Raw genomic sequence first — 13,687 nt, 5'->3', positions numbered from 1 at the left:
AGCGACTGGGATTGGGGGTGGGAGGCTGGGGGTCAGCGCGGTTTTTGAGGGGAGCGACTGGGATTGGGGGTGGGATGCTGGGGGTCAGTGCGGTGTTTGAGGGGAGCGACTGGGATTGGGGTAGGAGGCTGGGGGTCAGCGCGGTGTTTGAGGGGAGCGACTGGGATTTGGGGTGGGAGGCTGGGGGTCAGCGCGGTTTTTGAGGGGAGCGACTGGGATTGGGGGTGGGAGGCTGGGGGTCAGCGCGGTGTTTGAGGGGAGTGACTGGGGTAGGAGGCTGGGGGTCAGCGCGGTGTTTGAGGGGAGCGACTGGGATTGGGGTAGGAGGCTGGGGGTCAGCGCGGTGTTTGAGAGGAGTGACTGGGATTGGGGTAGGAGGCTGGGGGTCAGCGCGGTGTTTGAGGGGAGCGACTGGGATTGGGGGTGGGAGGCTGGGGGTCAGCGCGGTTTTTGAGGGGAGCGACTGGGATTGGGGGTGGGAGGCTGGGGGTCAGCGCGGTGTTTGAGGGGAGTGACTGGGATTGCGGTAGGAGGCTGGGGGTCAGCGCGGTGTTTGAGGGGAGCGACTGGGATTGGGGTAGGAGGCTGGGGGTCAGCGCGGTGTTTGAGAGGAGTGACTGGGATTGGGGTAGGAGGCTGGGGGTCAGCGCGGTGTTTGAGGGGAGCGACTGGGATTGGGTAGGAGGCTGGGGGTCAGCGCGGTGTTTGAGGGGAGCGACTGGGATTGGGGGTGGGAGGCTGGGGGTCAGCGCGGTGTTTGAGGGGAGCGACTGGGATTGGGGTAGGAGGCTGGGGGTCAGCGCGGTGTTTGAGGGGAGCGACTGGGATTGGGGTAGGAGGCTGGGGGTCAGCGCGGTGTTTGAGGGGAGCGACTGGGATTGGGGGTGGGAGGCTGGGGGGTCAGCGCGGTGTTTGAGGGGAGCGACTGGGATTGGGGGTGGGAGGCTGGGGGTCAGCGCGGTGTTTGAGGGGAGCGACTGGGATTGGGGTAGGAGGCTGGGGGTCAGCGCGGTGTTTGAGGGGAGCGACTGGGATTGCGGTAGGGGGCTGGGGGTCAGTGCGGTGTTTGAGAGGAGCGACTGGGATTGGGGATTTCTATTGATGCCTCCAGAGTCACTTCAGGAGCCTCTAGCTCACAAGGTGTGTCTGGTGCAGGATGAGCAGGGCAGGGCGTGTTCTCGGCTGACACAAAAGGGCGGTTTCTCTACATCCGACTCTCCCTGCGGTGTGGGGAGAGGGGCTAGCGAGGCGGGGGGGGGGCGGAAGAAACGAGCCCAGGTCAGTTGTGCCCTGGCTCAGTTCCACTGCTTTCGTGCATATGCCGTTTAAATGAAGTAGGAGCCGGGTGTGCCGGCAGCCCGGGTCTTAGTACATTTAAACTGTAGAGCCACAGTGGGGGGAGGTTTGGGACCCGCCCCGAGCTAGGACTGAGCAGCCCCAGCTCACGCTAGGTCCCGGACCGTTGCATTTTAAAGGTAATAAGAGCCGCCGGCTCCCCCAGCACTGGCACCTGCAGCCAAACTGTGGTGAAGTTCTTTGTGAGCATCGTGGCCCAGGAGAGCTTTGAGGCTGTTAGAAAAGATGAGAACGGGCGAGCTGTGCGGAGGTTTACGGGGCGCTCCCCCAGGAGGGAGGAGCCCGTCCAGTCACTCTCCCGAGCGCGAGGCCCGGACTCAGCAGCAGACAGGTCTAAACAAGTGGATCCATTTACATCACGTCTCATCCTGCCCCCCCACCCCCGCACAAACTCCTGCTCTTGCTCATTACTCGCCTCTCTCCAGCCATTGTTCTCCTGCCCCCTCGAACTCCACTGCACAGCCTCATCCTTCTCCCCCGCCAACCCCCCCCCCCCATTTTCCTTGGGGAATCTCACTCTGCTCTGGTACTTCTCTGGCACCCGCAGCTGTAACGTCGGAGCACCTGGCCCTGTCCTACGAGGGAGGGCAGTGTTATTGGGTCCCTTTTGCAGAGGGGGAAACTGAGGCACGGAGTGGCAAAGTGACTTGCTCAACAGAGGTGACTGGTGAGGCCACATGACCCCTCCCCCAGCTCAGTGAAGGGTGGGGACAACCCCCTTGGCCCTGCCTCTCCCTCCTCGTTTCACCCTCTCCCCACCCCCTCCCCACACTTGCTCGGCCCTTGGCCTGCCTCTTCTCACAACTGAGGCAGCCTGGAGGACTGGTGGGGCTGGGGGCCGAGACTAGCAGGAGAGGTCCCCCCCATGAACACTCAGCAGCAGCGGCACAAGGCAGCCCCAGCTCACTGTTCTGCTGAGAGTGCAGAGGAGGGGGGCGGGAGGGGAGGTCCCGCCCCCTCCTCTGAGTGACAGAGCCAGAGAGCAGTGCGAGCTGCGGCTGTGTTGAGTGTGGGGAGGGGCTGACCCCTGCTGTAGGCTCCAGCCCCCCCCCCCCCAGCTCCCCAGCTGGCTGCTGGCTGTCCCTCCTGCTCACAGTGCTTGGGGGGCACATGACCCCTCATGCCCCCCCATATCATCCCTGCTGCTCAAGGTAACACAGGGAATCTGTGACAAAGCCAGGAATGGAACAGTGATCTCCTCATGTCAGTGTCCTGTCCCCGGGGCCACCCATCCTCCAGGCTGGCATGCCAGGCCATGATGTGTCCGTACCGCTGCACTGGCGCTGCCAGCTGGGTCTCTCCCGGGTCTGAGTGGGATGCGAGTCTCAGAGCACAGGCCTGGCCGCCGGCGTGATTGGAAGGACGGTTCCGGTGCCATGCAGAGGCACCCGTACTGCTCCCGAGGGGCAGCACTGAAGGGAAACATGGCAGCGGGGTGCCCTGGGGAGACTCAGCGGCCCCTGACAGGCATCTCCTTCCCCATTGCAAATGATGGGTACGTGGGTTACGCCGCCTTCAGTGCTCCGGGCTCTTACTCCATCCCCATCACCAGCGCTTCTTAGCAGCTCTCCCTGCCAGCCCTCGGGACCCCGCCTGCCTTTGTGACTTCCAGCCCACAGGCTTACAGAGGGGTGTGGGGCAGCAGCAGGGATAAGAGTTCCTTTACCTGTCATTCCACACTGCTCCCGAACAGCCCAGCCCAGCCCTGCCCTGGCCCAAGGACAGCTGGGGGGCCTGGACGTTCTGTGCCCAGCAGTAATTGCCAGCAGAGCTACCAGCCTTCCTACCACCTCGCTCCCCGACCCCTCTCACATTCTGCCCTGTCTCCTCCATGCAGGTAGCTAATTGAAATCTGCTCCAGGTTTGCGCCGCGTCCCCACATCTCGCTGGCGCACCGGCGATTTCCATTTCCCTTTGAGGAGTCTGGTCCCCGAGACAGCTCTATCTCGGTCCCCTCTGAGTGGCAGCTTGATTATGCACTACAGTTACACTTCTGCGCCGAAGACCTGCTTGAGAGGGAGGGGGGGTGGGGCTGCCTAAATCCCCACTTGTCCTGCATTTCATATTCACACGCTGTCGATCCTCTCTTGCACCCTCTAATCTTGGAGCTAAACAGACTCATCTGCATTAAAAAAAAAAAACATAGTAAGAGCGAGCGAGAGTGCGCAGCAGCAAGGGAAGAGTGAGAGAGACTATCCACAGAGCTTCATAAAAATGATAAATTGCTTTCAGATATTGGGCAGGAGAGAAAGAGAGTTCTTTTTTATTTGACGATATTAGTCTCTTAGCGGCGCATTGTTGCTGTGCATATGAGCTCAAAATCTCAAAGCCGTCAAAGCCAAGCGGCCAGGAATTGAAGTGTAAATGAGCCACCGCCAAGCTTTTTATTTCGCCTTTTATGATTTCTCTCTCTCGCTAGTATGTAGGTCAGCCTCCATGTTGAACGTATATTGTGTGGATGTGCATGGGGTGGACATGTGTGTCATGAGTGCAATGTGTCTGTATTGCGTGCAGCTTATACACGGTGGGGTGGTGGGTGGGTGCAACACACGGAGGCTGGGCAGATGTAGGCTTTTATCAGTAAATGTCTATGCACGTCAGTTTCACTGGGCACACGCAAACCAACAAAAAATCATTTCCAGCCGTAATGATCAGCAGGCGAAGTAAGAAAAGCGGCTTGAGAACTTGCGAGTCTTTGATTTAAGGATATTGACTTTTTTGTGACAGGCGATGTTCACAATTTGTGTTTTAAGAGTGATAAAGCTTTAACTGTTTGGCATCTCTGTGCCTGCCGTCATTAAATAATTATTCCCCTTCCCCACGCTCTGTCCAACATCCCCACCAGCACAATTTCCCGCAAGTGTGAAAAATGAAATAAAAATAGTAAAAATGCTTTAAAATCCATTGAGATCTTTTTTGTTAATGAATGTTGCCACAGCTAAGGATAGGCAGGATTGTGTGTCTGTAATGTGGAAGCAGCAGGTGTGTGCGTGTATGTGATAGATCCATGTGGTGAACAGTCTGTGCTGTGGATTTGTGTGCAGTGTGTGTGCCTGCAATTGTATAGGTGGTGTGGGCTCAGTGTGAGTGTGTGTAGCATGTGTAGTGAAAGGGCACGCTCTGGCCATGTGTGCACAGTGTCTGGGCATGGACAGGGACATGTTCTCCACGGGTCAGGGACATTCCCGGGAGTGGTCAGAGAGCTCTGTCACGTCTTCCCACCGCTGTGATGGTGCTGTGCGCACAAACCCGCGTGTGTGTCCCCCAACTCTGCAAATGTAAAAATTACCTTTCCTGTTACATTAGCAATTCAGATGCCAAACTGGTCTGTGCTGGCTGCTCTGATTACTGTGTGTGATAAAGAGATTTGTGCATCTCCTATTAGAAAGACACCAGCCCTCAGCCATGTGAACCCACTAGATTTGCAGAAATTGCAATGTATAAAGATTGTGTGTGTGTGTGTGTGTGTGTGTGTGTGTGTGTGTTAGTTACAAGGCGAGGAGACTTTTCTTTTGCTCTCTGGTATTTATGTTATTTGCCTTTCTCTCTCATTTGAACGGGTGTCTGTAAATGCGGCTTGGTGTGGAGGGCTGGGGAGAGCCCAGAAGAGGTGTGAGCCTTGTATGAATACTTGCAGGGTGGTGGGGGGGAGGAGAGGGAGAGGTCAGTGGGTTTCATCCATCTACCTCCATTGGTGGGGCCAAGAATCTCTCCAGGGCCTGGTTAATTTCACCCGCCCTGCCCCCATGACCACTGTGTCCTTGTATCCTAGTAGGGGCTAGAAGCCCAAGTCGAGATCAGGCCCCGTTGTGCTAGATGCTGTCGTACACAGAGTAAGTGCGAGTCTCTCCCTCCGAGAGCTTATGGTCTAAACAGACAAAAGATGGAAGCGGGAGAGAGGCCCTGGGAAGGGATTTGCCCAAGGTCATGCCACTGGGCAGTGGCAGAGATGGGCATAGGATCCAGGTCTCTGAATGCTCAGTCCCTTGCCTCCCAGATAACTGAGGGTGCATCTACGCTGCACTCTAAAATCGAAATAGGATATATCATTTGCGCTCCGCAGATTGTGTTATCTTTCTTTGATTTTATTTCGAAATAGGCTATTTCTAAATTTGCCATGTCTCACTCTCCCCCGCATTACAGAACCCCTTTTTGGAGGCAAGCCGCCCCTAATCCCAGAGAGTCTGACAGATGCGCCCCATGGGGCGTTGACTAGCCCTGCCGTGTCACCCCCTGCCAACACGGGAGTGGGACGGGTCCCAGAGCCTGCTGAGGCAGGTTGTGCAAGTGCCGGGGGTGAGCAAAGGGCAGAGAGCGGGGCTGAAGCACCGTCTTGAGCGGGGCTGGGTGAGGTCAGGCACCGAGAGACGGGAGCGACCCTGGACTTGGATGTCCCGGGGACGGGCCGCGTCAGGCTGCTCCCGCTGTGTGTGTGGGGGGGGGGGAAGCTATGAGAGGGTAAAACCCCCTCCGTTTGGGGCCTCGTTTGGCAGGGTGGGCCTGACCCAAAGCGCCCGGAGGCCCGTTGGCATCAGACTGCAGGAGGTACCTGCAGGGAAAGGCCCCACGGCTGGCAGGTGGCAGTACCGAGGGCAGGGTCTGGCTCGTAGTGGTGTTAACTTTGGGTGCTGTGTGACTGACTTCCCTGACCACGACTTCATCCTTCCAGCCGCCTCACTGGCTGCTGCATGTCCCCCCACAGCATGTCTCTCACCCGCAAGCCCCTGGAGTCTCTTTACCCCTGGGTTTCGGGCCCAGTTTGCTGAGCAGAGAGAGCACCGATCAGAGGTTCACAAAGAAAATAACGACACTAGGCAGCCTCTCCGTACAGCAGATGGGAATCGGGCGGGGGAAGGGGGAGACACTGAGGCACGCAGTGTGTCAGGCTGATTCAGTGGGGTTGTGGCAGTCAGGAACAGCAGCCAGGAGCGTGGGCTCTCCTTCTGAGCTCCAATTAATTCAACTCCCTCCGAGCTCAGTGCGAGACCCCCGAATCCAGGCTGCTCCCCTGGGCTGACCTGGCCCCTCTCGGTCTCTCTTTTGCAGTGTGCCGAGGAATGCTGTGCGGCTTCGGGGCCGTATGTGAGCGGAGCGCTACCAATGCCTCCCAGGCCGCCTGCGTCTGCAAGAAGATGACCTGCCCATCCGTGGTTGCCCCTGTCTGTGGCTCAGACTATTCCACCTACAGCAACGAGTGTGAGCTGGAGAAAGCCCAGTGCAATCAGCAGAGGCGGATCAAAGTCATCAGCAAGGGGGCATGCGGTGAGTTGAGCGAGGCAAGACGGGCATGCGTGTGCCGACGCGCTGGCACCGGGGCCGTTCCCATAGGGATGAGCCTGAATCGGCTGCCCCAGCCCCATAGCGTCTTGCTAACCCCACTGAGGCCAGCTTTACTAATGCTGCCTCCACCTCCCCCCAGGGCTGATGTTCCTCACCAGCCTTGGCCATCCCATAAAGAGCCAGAGTCCCCAGCCAGCAGCGAAGGTGAAGAAAACATCCCTACTTCTTGCCATCTCTCTTCCAGCCCTGCCTGGTGCATGCCTCAGCCATGGGGCTGCGAGCCCTTCCAAACGCCATTATCTTTATTGAACAGGCAGGCAAATGGAGGCAGAGGGAGGTGAAGTAACATAGCCAGGGTCATTCATGCTCAGTGGCAGAACCAGGAACAGAACTCATCTCAGGCCTGGGTTCCAGCCATTAAGGCAACACTGTCTCCCGTTGCAAGAGCCTGCTCCGGAGAGAGTGTGACGGATTAGCCCCCCGCCACGGCTAAGTGAGCTCCCACCTTGGGGACGGAGATTTTTCCAGGAGGCCGGGTGAGGGAGGCTAATAAAGGCCCTTCCCTGGGCTGGCATGCACCAGCTGCAAGCAAGGAGCTGTGTAAATGAGCCCCCCCGTCTCCTCGTCTCAGAGTAAATTAACTTGACCTTTCCCGAGCGCGGTGCTCCGGCTCACAATAAATCTGCGCCCAGCATTCCTGCCGGGCCCCACGTCAGAGGCGAGAGCGCGCCGAGTGATTTATTTAAAATAATAATCATAAAAAAAGTGACAAATTAAAAAGAAAAAAGCTGACAAATAAATTTGGGCCCATCCCTGTCAGTGAGTAAATTGCTCCTTGCGCTCGTCCTCCAATTACTTTGTGCTGGCGGCACCTTGAGGACCCTCATTTGGCTCGTTTGCTGGCTCTCCCGGAGCACAGCGGTTCGCGGGGTACGGAGCCAGGGGAATTGGGAGCAGGCGGCTGGGAAATAGAGACTTGTCGGATGCGCCAGCTGGCTGGGGCAAGGCCTTGCCTTTGTCTCCCCTGGCGTCAGGGGCTGATTCCACCACTCCGCTCCTGTTGATACGGATGTGCAGCATCTTGCCAGATCCGGCGTGCAGGGGCCTGATGCAAAGCCCAGCTGATGCCAAGGGCGAGACGTTGGAGGGCTTTGGAGTGGGCCCCGCAGGCCTGATGCTGGAGGAGGCTGGGCAGCCAGGCCTAGATGGAGCAGAGCCCTGGAGAAAATGCTTTGCTTTACACGGGAGAGCAGCCCTGTTGACTTGGGTGGCCTTGCTCCCCTGCACAAAGCAAGGGGCATACCTAGCGCTTTGCTGGAGCTGGTTTTCCCGAGGGAGGGCCCGGTGGACAGCCCAGCGCCCAGCGCAGGCCAGGTCACTCTGGCCTGGAAGGAGAGTGAGGAAAAGGGTTGATAAGTCGCACTGAGGCTGGGCCCCACGTTTGCAGGAGTCTGACGGGTCTTGCGTGCCCCACGTTTCGCCTCTCGCTTACAAAACCCCATAAGCGCCACAGCGCCCGCTTGTTGCCCAATGGCTCCCTGTCTCGTTTTCCCATAACATAAATCAATTGGAACCGAAGTGCTGCACTTCCATGGCCGTAGAGCGCACTCGACACAAGCCATTGTCTGGGTGGAGTTGTCGTGTGCGCTAGTGCTTCCTATGGAGCCTGCTGTAAAACGAGGCAAACCTCTAGGCTAGTTGAAACAGCCCTGGAAGGCCTCTGCATACCCCCAGGGTTACACCTGGGTTGAGAACCCGTGAGGAGCAGGTAGCACCCGCATGATTAACTAGGCATGATCAGCGTTCCCTGTAAGCTGAGCGCTAGAGATTCAAAGGCCACCCAGCTGATTAGCAGAGCACCCACAGCCGGCAGCAGGGGTTTCCATTGGTGGTGCACATCACACATGCCTTGGTGCACAGAACAACATTTATTCTGCACATGGATGGAAACAATTAGCGGGAACATTGGGGATGACCCTTGCATGTTCCCAGCATTGGGTCTTGAATAACTGCCCTTTGCCTCACCTGTCTGTGATCACTTGGTCGCCAGACGCTTTGGTGGTGCCATAAAATTGCCCGTGCGGGCGGGGGGGCTGACAGAATTGCTGGGCCCCAGGGATGGTGGGGAGGGGAGGGGGACTCCATGCTCCCAGAAGGGGCGGGGCCTCAGGCAGAAGGGGTGGGGCTAGGGCTAGCCTCCCCCTGCCAGCCTTTCAGGGCTGCCCAGAGCAAGCCGTGCAGGGCTGCAGTGACAATGCAAAGGGCCTGAGGCTACGGCCACCACCGCTGCTGCAGTAGCAGAGGCAGCAGTTGGGAGCCTTTTCGAATCACTGGGCGCGGGAGCAGTTGCCTCTTTTGCCTCCCCGTGTCTGCAGGCCTGCGCCAGTGACACCCGTGTGCCGGTCAGCCAGCCAGCCCCTCTAGATTTCGTCAGGGGACACATGATCTGCAAGGGGCTACACCCCCGGGGATCTGCCTGGAGGTGGCTGCCGGTGGCGGTCGCCTGGCTGCGTCCCGGGTGCTCACACAGGGGCGGGTTGGGCCTGGCGTTGCCAGAGCCGCCAGTGGGGTTGAGTTGGGACCTTCCCTCGCACAGGCCCTGTGGCAGCCGAGCTGGATTTGGGCCCTTGCCGCTCTGCCTTCCAGCTGGGATCTAGACACTTCCTTCTCTGCCAGCCGGGGCCGCCCTGTTCCGCTCAGTGGCTGGCAGAAGCCGACTGGCCACCTGCAAACCGCAGGCTGCCGAGGGCGGGAGGAGACTGATTTGCGTGAAAGCCCTGCACTTAATCCGGAGCTGCTGCTGGCTGCAGGCGCTGCTGGGCGCGACGGGGCTGCCCTGGCCTAGGCAGGGCGGGGGAGGGACCTGTCCATCCTGCTCCCCTTTCCCGCGGCGTGGTGGGGCGGCAGGAGGAGAGGAAGGCTAACGAAGGGAGGAAGAAGGGACATGGACGGACCACGGGGAGGGGTCCATGCCGGGTCCCCGCAGCAGCACCATGTCCCTTCTCTCCCCAGGTTCCAAGGACCCCTGCGCAGAGGTGACCTGCAGTTTCGGCAGCACCTGCGCCCGCTCCACGGACGGCCAGTCGGCCAAGTGCATCTGCCCGTCCTCCTGCAGCGGCGTGGCCGAGAGCACGGTGTGCGGCAGCGATGGCAAGGACTACCGCAGCGAGTGCCACCTCCACAAGCACGCCTGTGACAAGCAGGAGAACATCTTCAAGAAGGTGGACGGGCCCTGCGGTGAGGCGCCCGCCTGCGCCGGGGCAGCCCGCGCGCTCCGGGTCGGGGCAGGCACTTCCAGCCCCAGGGGGAGAATGTGCTGTAGCTGACACCCTTAAATCCCCGTCTGCCCTGCAGAGGGAATGGCCATGACGGGTCCCCTCCCAGGCAGTGCTGGGCCGGCCAGCTGGCTGCCCTCAGAGCTCCAGGGGGTGCGTTGAGCTCTGACTATGGAATTAAAGCGCCATGCGGTGCCCCAGCCCCGCTCAGCTTTACCCGCGTCGGGAATAAGCAGGAAACGCTGCGGGGTCGAGGCTGGTGCCCTGGGAAAGGCTGGGGGAGGAATCAGGCCCTCACCCCTCTAGAGGCCAAATCACAGTGGGCCGGTTCCTTCCTGCGGGGGCTTCTGAGATCAGCCTAAGCATCGGGGAGCAAGACGAGCCCCGCGCAGAGCGATGGCGCTCAGAGTCCGGACTGCGCGATCACTCCCCCGCCCCACCCCAGAGTCACTGCGGCGGCACGTTTCCTCTGAGGTCTCGGTTCCTGCCACGGGGGCCGCCTGGCAGTCGGGCCGGGAGCGGGGGCTACCCGACCGATGGCTTCCCATCGCCTAAGGAAACGGCGTCTGGGCGGTAGGACACCGCCCCCGAGTGTGGGCTGGGACAGGGAGAGCACGGCTTCCCGAGGAGCCTCTCAGCACCAGCCGGACACAGGCCTGTGGTTAGTGACCTGAAAGGCAGGTGCAGCCCCTGATGCCCCGCCCCTGCCACACCTGCCCCCTCCTGCCCTCAGCAGGGCCCACAGTGGCGTGGGAGGGGCCTAGCTCCACACTTCCAGAAGGGGCGGTGCCTCGGCAGAAGGGGTGGGGCTGGGCAGGCTGCCCAGAAGGTGCCATGCGCGCCCCCCCCCCCCCCCCCCCCGCTCCCGCCAGCAGCCCTCGCAGCCGCATGGAGCGCGCTCCGGCGGCAATTTAAAGGGCCTGCGGCTCTGGCTGCCGCCCCCCCGGTGTGCCCCACCCCTCCCCGTTCCCTGCCCTGAACTGACTGCAGGCCTCTCCTGCCAAACCACTTCTCCAGCAGCCTAGGTCATAGTCCCTGAGGACACAGGCCACTTTCCTTATGAAAGGAGCCCATCCGCATCCAGAGAGACATTGCTCCCTGGGCCGTGTCTCCAGCCCTGCTTCATTATTGCTGCGGAGCTTGGCAATGCAGAGTGACCGTGTCCCTTAGGCAGAGTGAGCAGGACCCGTGCCGGGCTCCCCCTCTCGAATCGTGGGGGCCGGGGGAGGCTGGACGCCGGAAGGGCTGCTCGTTTTTGCAATCCACCACGTTGCCGCGTCGTCACGAAATGACCCCAAGGGCGGGCAGGGCGCGTGTGTGTCTGGGAGCGCGGCTCGTGGGGCCGGGGGGCACTCTCCAGATGGCACCTGGAGGCTGCATGTTGGGCAGCTGAGTATTGGGAGGCGCTCGCTAGACCAAGGCTGAGGAACCCTTTTTGGGCCGGGGGCCGCTGACCCATAGGAAAACCAGTCGGGGGCCACAGACAAGTGAGAAGCAAAAAAATACAAGACTGAAAAACAACCCCTCTGATGTGGCCCCTGAGCGCGAAGGAGAAAGCCCCTCCCCACATTCCCCTCGCACCCAGAGCCTGGGATGGCCCAGGCTAATATTATTTTGTGGCTCCGGCCCCATGCGGGGGGCGGCAAGGGGGCTGGAGCGCCAGCGTGGGCTCCCTAATGTCGGGGGGAGCCCTAAGACTCAGGGGCCGGATTCAGGCCTTAGGTTCCTCACCCTTGCACAAGACAGACGGGAATTCAAAGAAGAGGAAAGCGAGGGGCTGGCAGAGGAGGAAAGAGAAGAACTAGGAGCCGGGGCTGCAAGGTCGTGATTCCTTTTGGCCCTCACCAATTCCCTGGCACTCAGCCCCTCGCAGAATTGAGCCCTAAAGGAGCAGAACTGTTGCAAGTGCCTGGGGGGGGGTGAAAATACCCAGGAGAATTCAGGGTGGGGTGGCCATGTGGCGCGTCAGAACCGGTTCCTAACAGGGGGCGATGCAGAGCAGTGGAACCAAGGCCCGAGGGCAGCAGGGGGCAATTTCAGATGGGAGGGGGGAGGCCGGGTGTTCACAAACCTTTTCATCGCGGGGGCCAGACCTTGGACCAAAGTCCCAAGGAGAGTCTTGTTCTCCTGCCTGCGATTGTAGAGTTGGAAGTGAGCACAGAGCTGAGCTATGGCTCTGGATTGGGCCAGCTTGGGGGGCAGTGGGAATGTGGTTTTGGTTTCCCCGGAGCAGTGGGGGCTGTAGGGCATGCAGGGAGTTCAGTGTGTTCCGATTCAAAGGGGAGAGAAATTCAATCCGGTGTCTGTGCGTCTGGCTGGGTGCTATCCAGGTACTTGCACTTGGCAAAAGACTCCAAAGCCCAGGACTTGTGATGGGATTAGCGCGTAGCTGGCGTCCGTTTGGGCTGTGTGGTTAGGATGCTAATGGGAGCAGCGATCGGCAGTGCGGGCAAGCCGGATAAACCCAGGTTATAGTGGGGGAGGAGGGCATGTTGCCCCCCTCTCCTCTGGGACCTTCCCTCCTAGGCTTGGATTTCCCAGCCCAACCGCCCACGGCAGGGAGCAGATGGGAAGGCCTCATGCAGCGAGTGTGCCAGGTAGCTTAGAGCTGAGCCTTAGGAGCAGGTCAGACAGATGCCGGCAGGGCTGGTCGAGGCTGCCTCGGCGTGGGAGGCAAGGGGGGCAGTTGCCCCACGGTCCGGCAACTCTAAAGGGCCCAGGGCTCCTGCTGCCGCTGCAGTAGCTGCAGTGATGGCCGGAGCCCCGGGCCCCTTTGATTTGCCACCGGAGTGCACACACTCTGCTGGGCTCTGAGGGCAGGGGGCAGGCCCACCAGGCTGGCTGCTCTGGCCCCACCCCTTCTACCCAAGGCCCCACCCCTTCCGGGGGCACAGAGCCATTCCCCACGCCTTGCCCCAGGGCCTGTGGTGGCTGTCGGCCCCACTGCCCGAGCTGTTCAAAGTCCAGTCAGCGGCACAGTAGGGGCCTGGAGCTGGCTCGGCACTGCTCTTGGAAGCGGATGCCAGGTTCCCACAGCCCCTAGCTGCAACGAGGCTCTGTGCTCTGTCCCTACCCAGGTGCCAGCTCTGCAGCTCCCATTGGCCAGGAATTGTGACCAATGGGAGCTGCAAAGGCAGGGCCTGCGGGAACAAGGGCAGCCCATAAAACTTCCCTGGTTGCCTGTGCACCTAGAGGCTGTAGGGACCTGGCAGCCACTCCCTGGGAGCCGCAGTAAAAGCTGCTGGGACCCTGCATCCTGAACTCCCTCCCTCATCCCAACCTCTGCCCCAGTCCTGATCCAGCGCCTGCTCCCCAAGCCCCTTCTCTCTGGCCCCACCCCAGAGCCCAAACCCTCTGCTGGAGGCCTCACCTCCCCACACACACCTCAACCCCCTGCCATAGCCTGGAATCCTCTCCCGCACCGTGAACCCCTCATTTCCAGCCCCACCCAGAGCCCAAACGGCCTCCCTCACTCCAACCCCTTGCCCCAGCACAGTGAGAGTGAGGGTGGGGAAGAGCGAGCAATGGAGGGAGGAAGGATGCAGCGAGTAGGGGCAGGGCAGGGTGGGCCAGGAGTGTTGGGTTTTGTGTGATTAGGAAGTTGACAGCCCAACATGGCCTGGCTCTAGAGGGGCAGCCCCCCCGTGGCCTATTGCGGGAAGGGGTTGGGAGGTTGAGCCTTGAGCGTCTAAAGCCAGAGTGGGGTCATTGATGGGGTCGGGTCGTGTGTGGCGATCTGAGCGACGCTCTCGCCCCGCTCGCAGTTGAAATGAGTT

The 13,687-nt window shown here is 60.3% G+C and overlaps 1 protein-coding gene across 4 annotated transcripts in view; it reads left to right on the top strand.

Annotated features, from left to right (window-relative positions):
- Nucleotides 1–13,687, top strand: part of AGRN (agrin) — a 263,261-nt gene that overhangs the window by 174,865 nt on the left and 74,709 nt on the right. For all 4 annotated transcript variants that reach the window (XM_089773045.1, XM_089773046.1, XM_075906396.2 and 1 more), the window contains 2 exons: nt 6,403–6,618; nt 9,649–9,873. In XM_089773045.1, the coding sequence (XP_089629171.1) occupies nt 6,403–6,618; nt 9,649–9,873 (441 nt within the window). The remainder of the gene's footprint in view (nt 1–6,402; nt 6,619–9,648; nt 9,874–13,687) is intronic.

This window comes from Pelodiscus sinensis, chromosome 24 (genome assembly GCF_052426305.1).
Source record: "Pelodiscus sinensis isolate ZL-2025 chromosome 24, ASM5242630v1, whole genome shotgun sequence".
Lineage (NCBI taxonomy): Eukaryota > Metazoa > Chordata > Testudines > Trionychidae > Pelodiscus > Pelodiscus sinensis.
The sequence above is the reverse complement of the archived record's forward strand: the minus strand, read 5'-3'. Positions and strand labels throughout refer to the sequence as shown.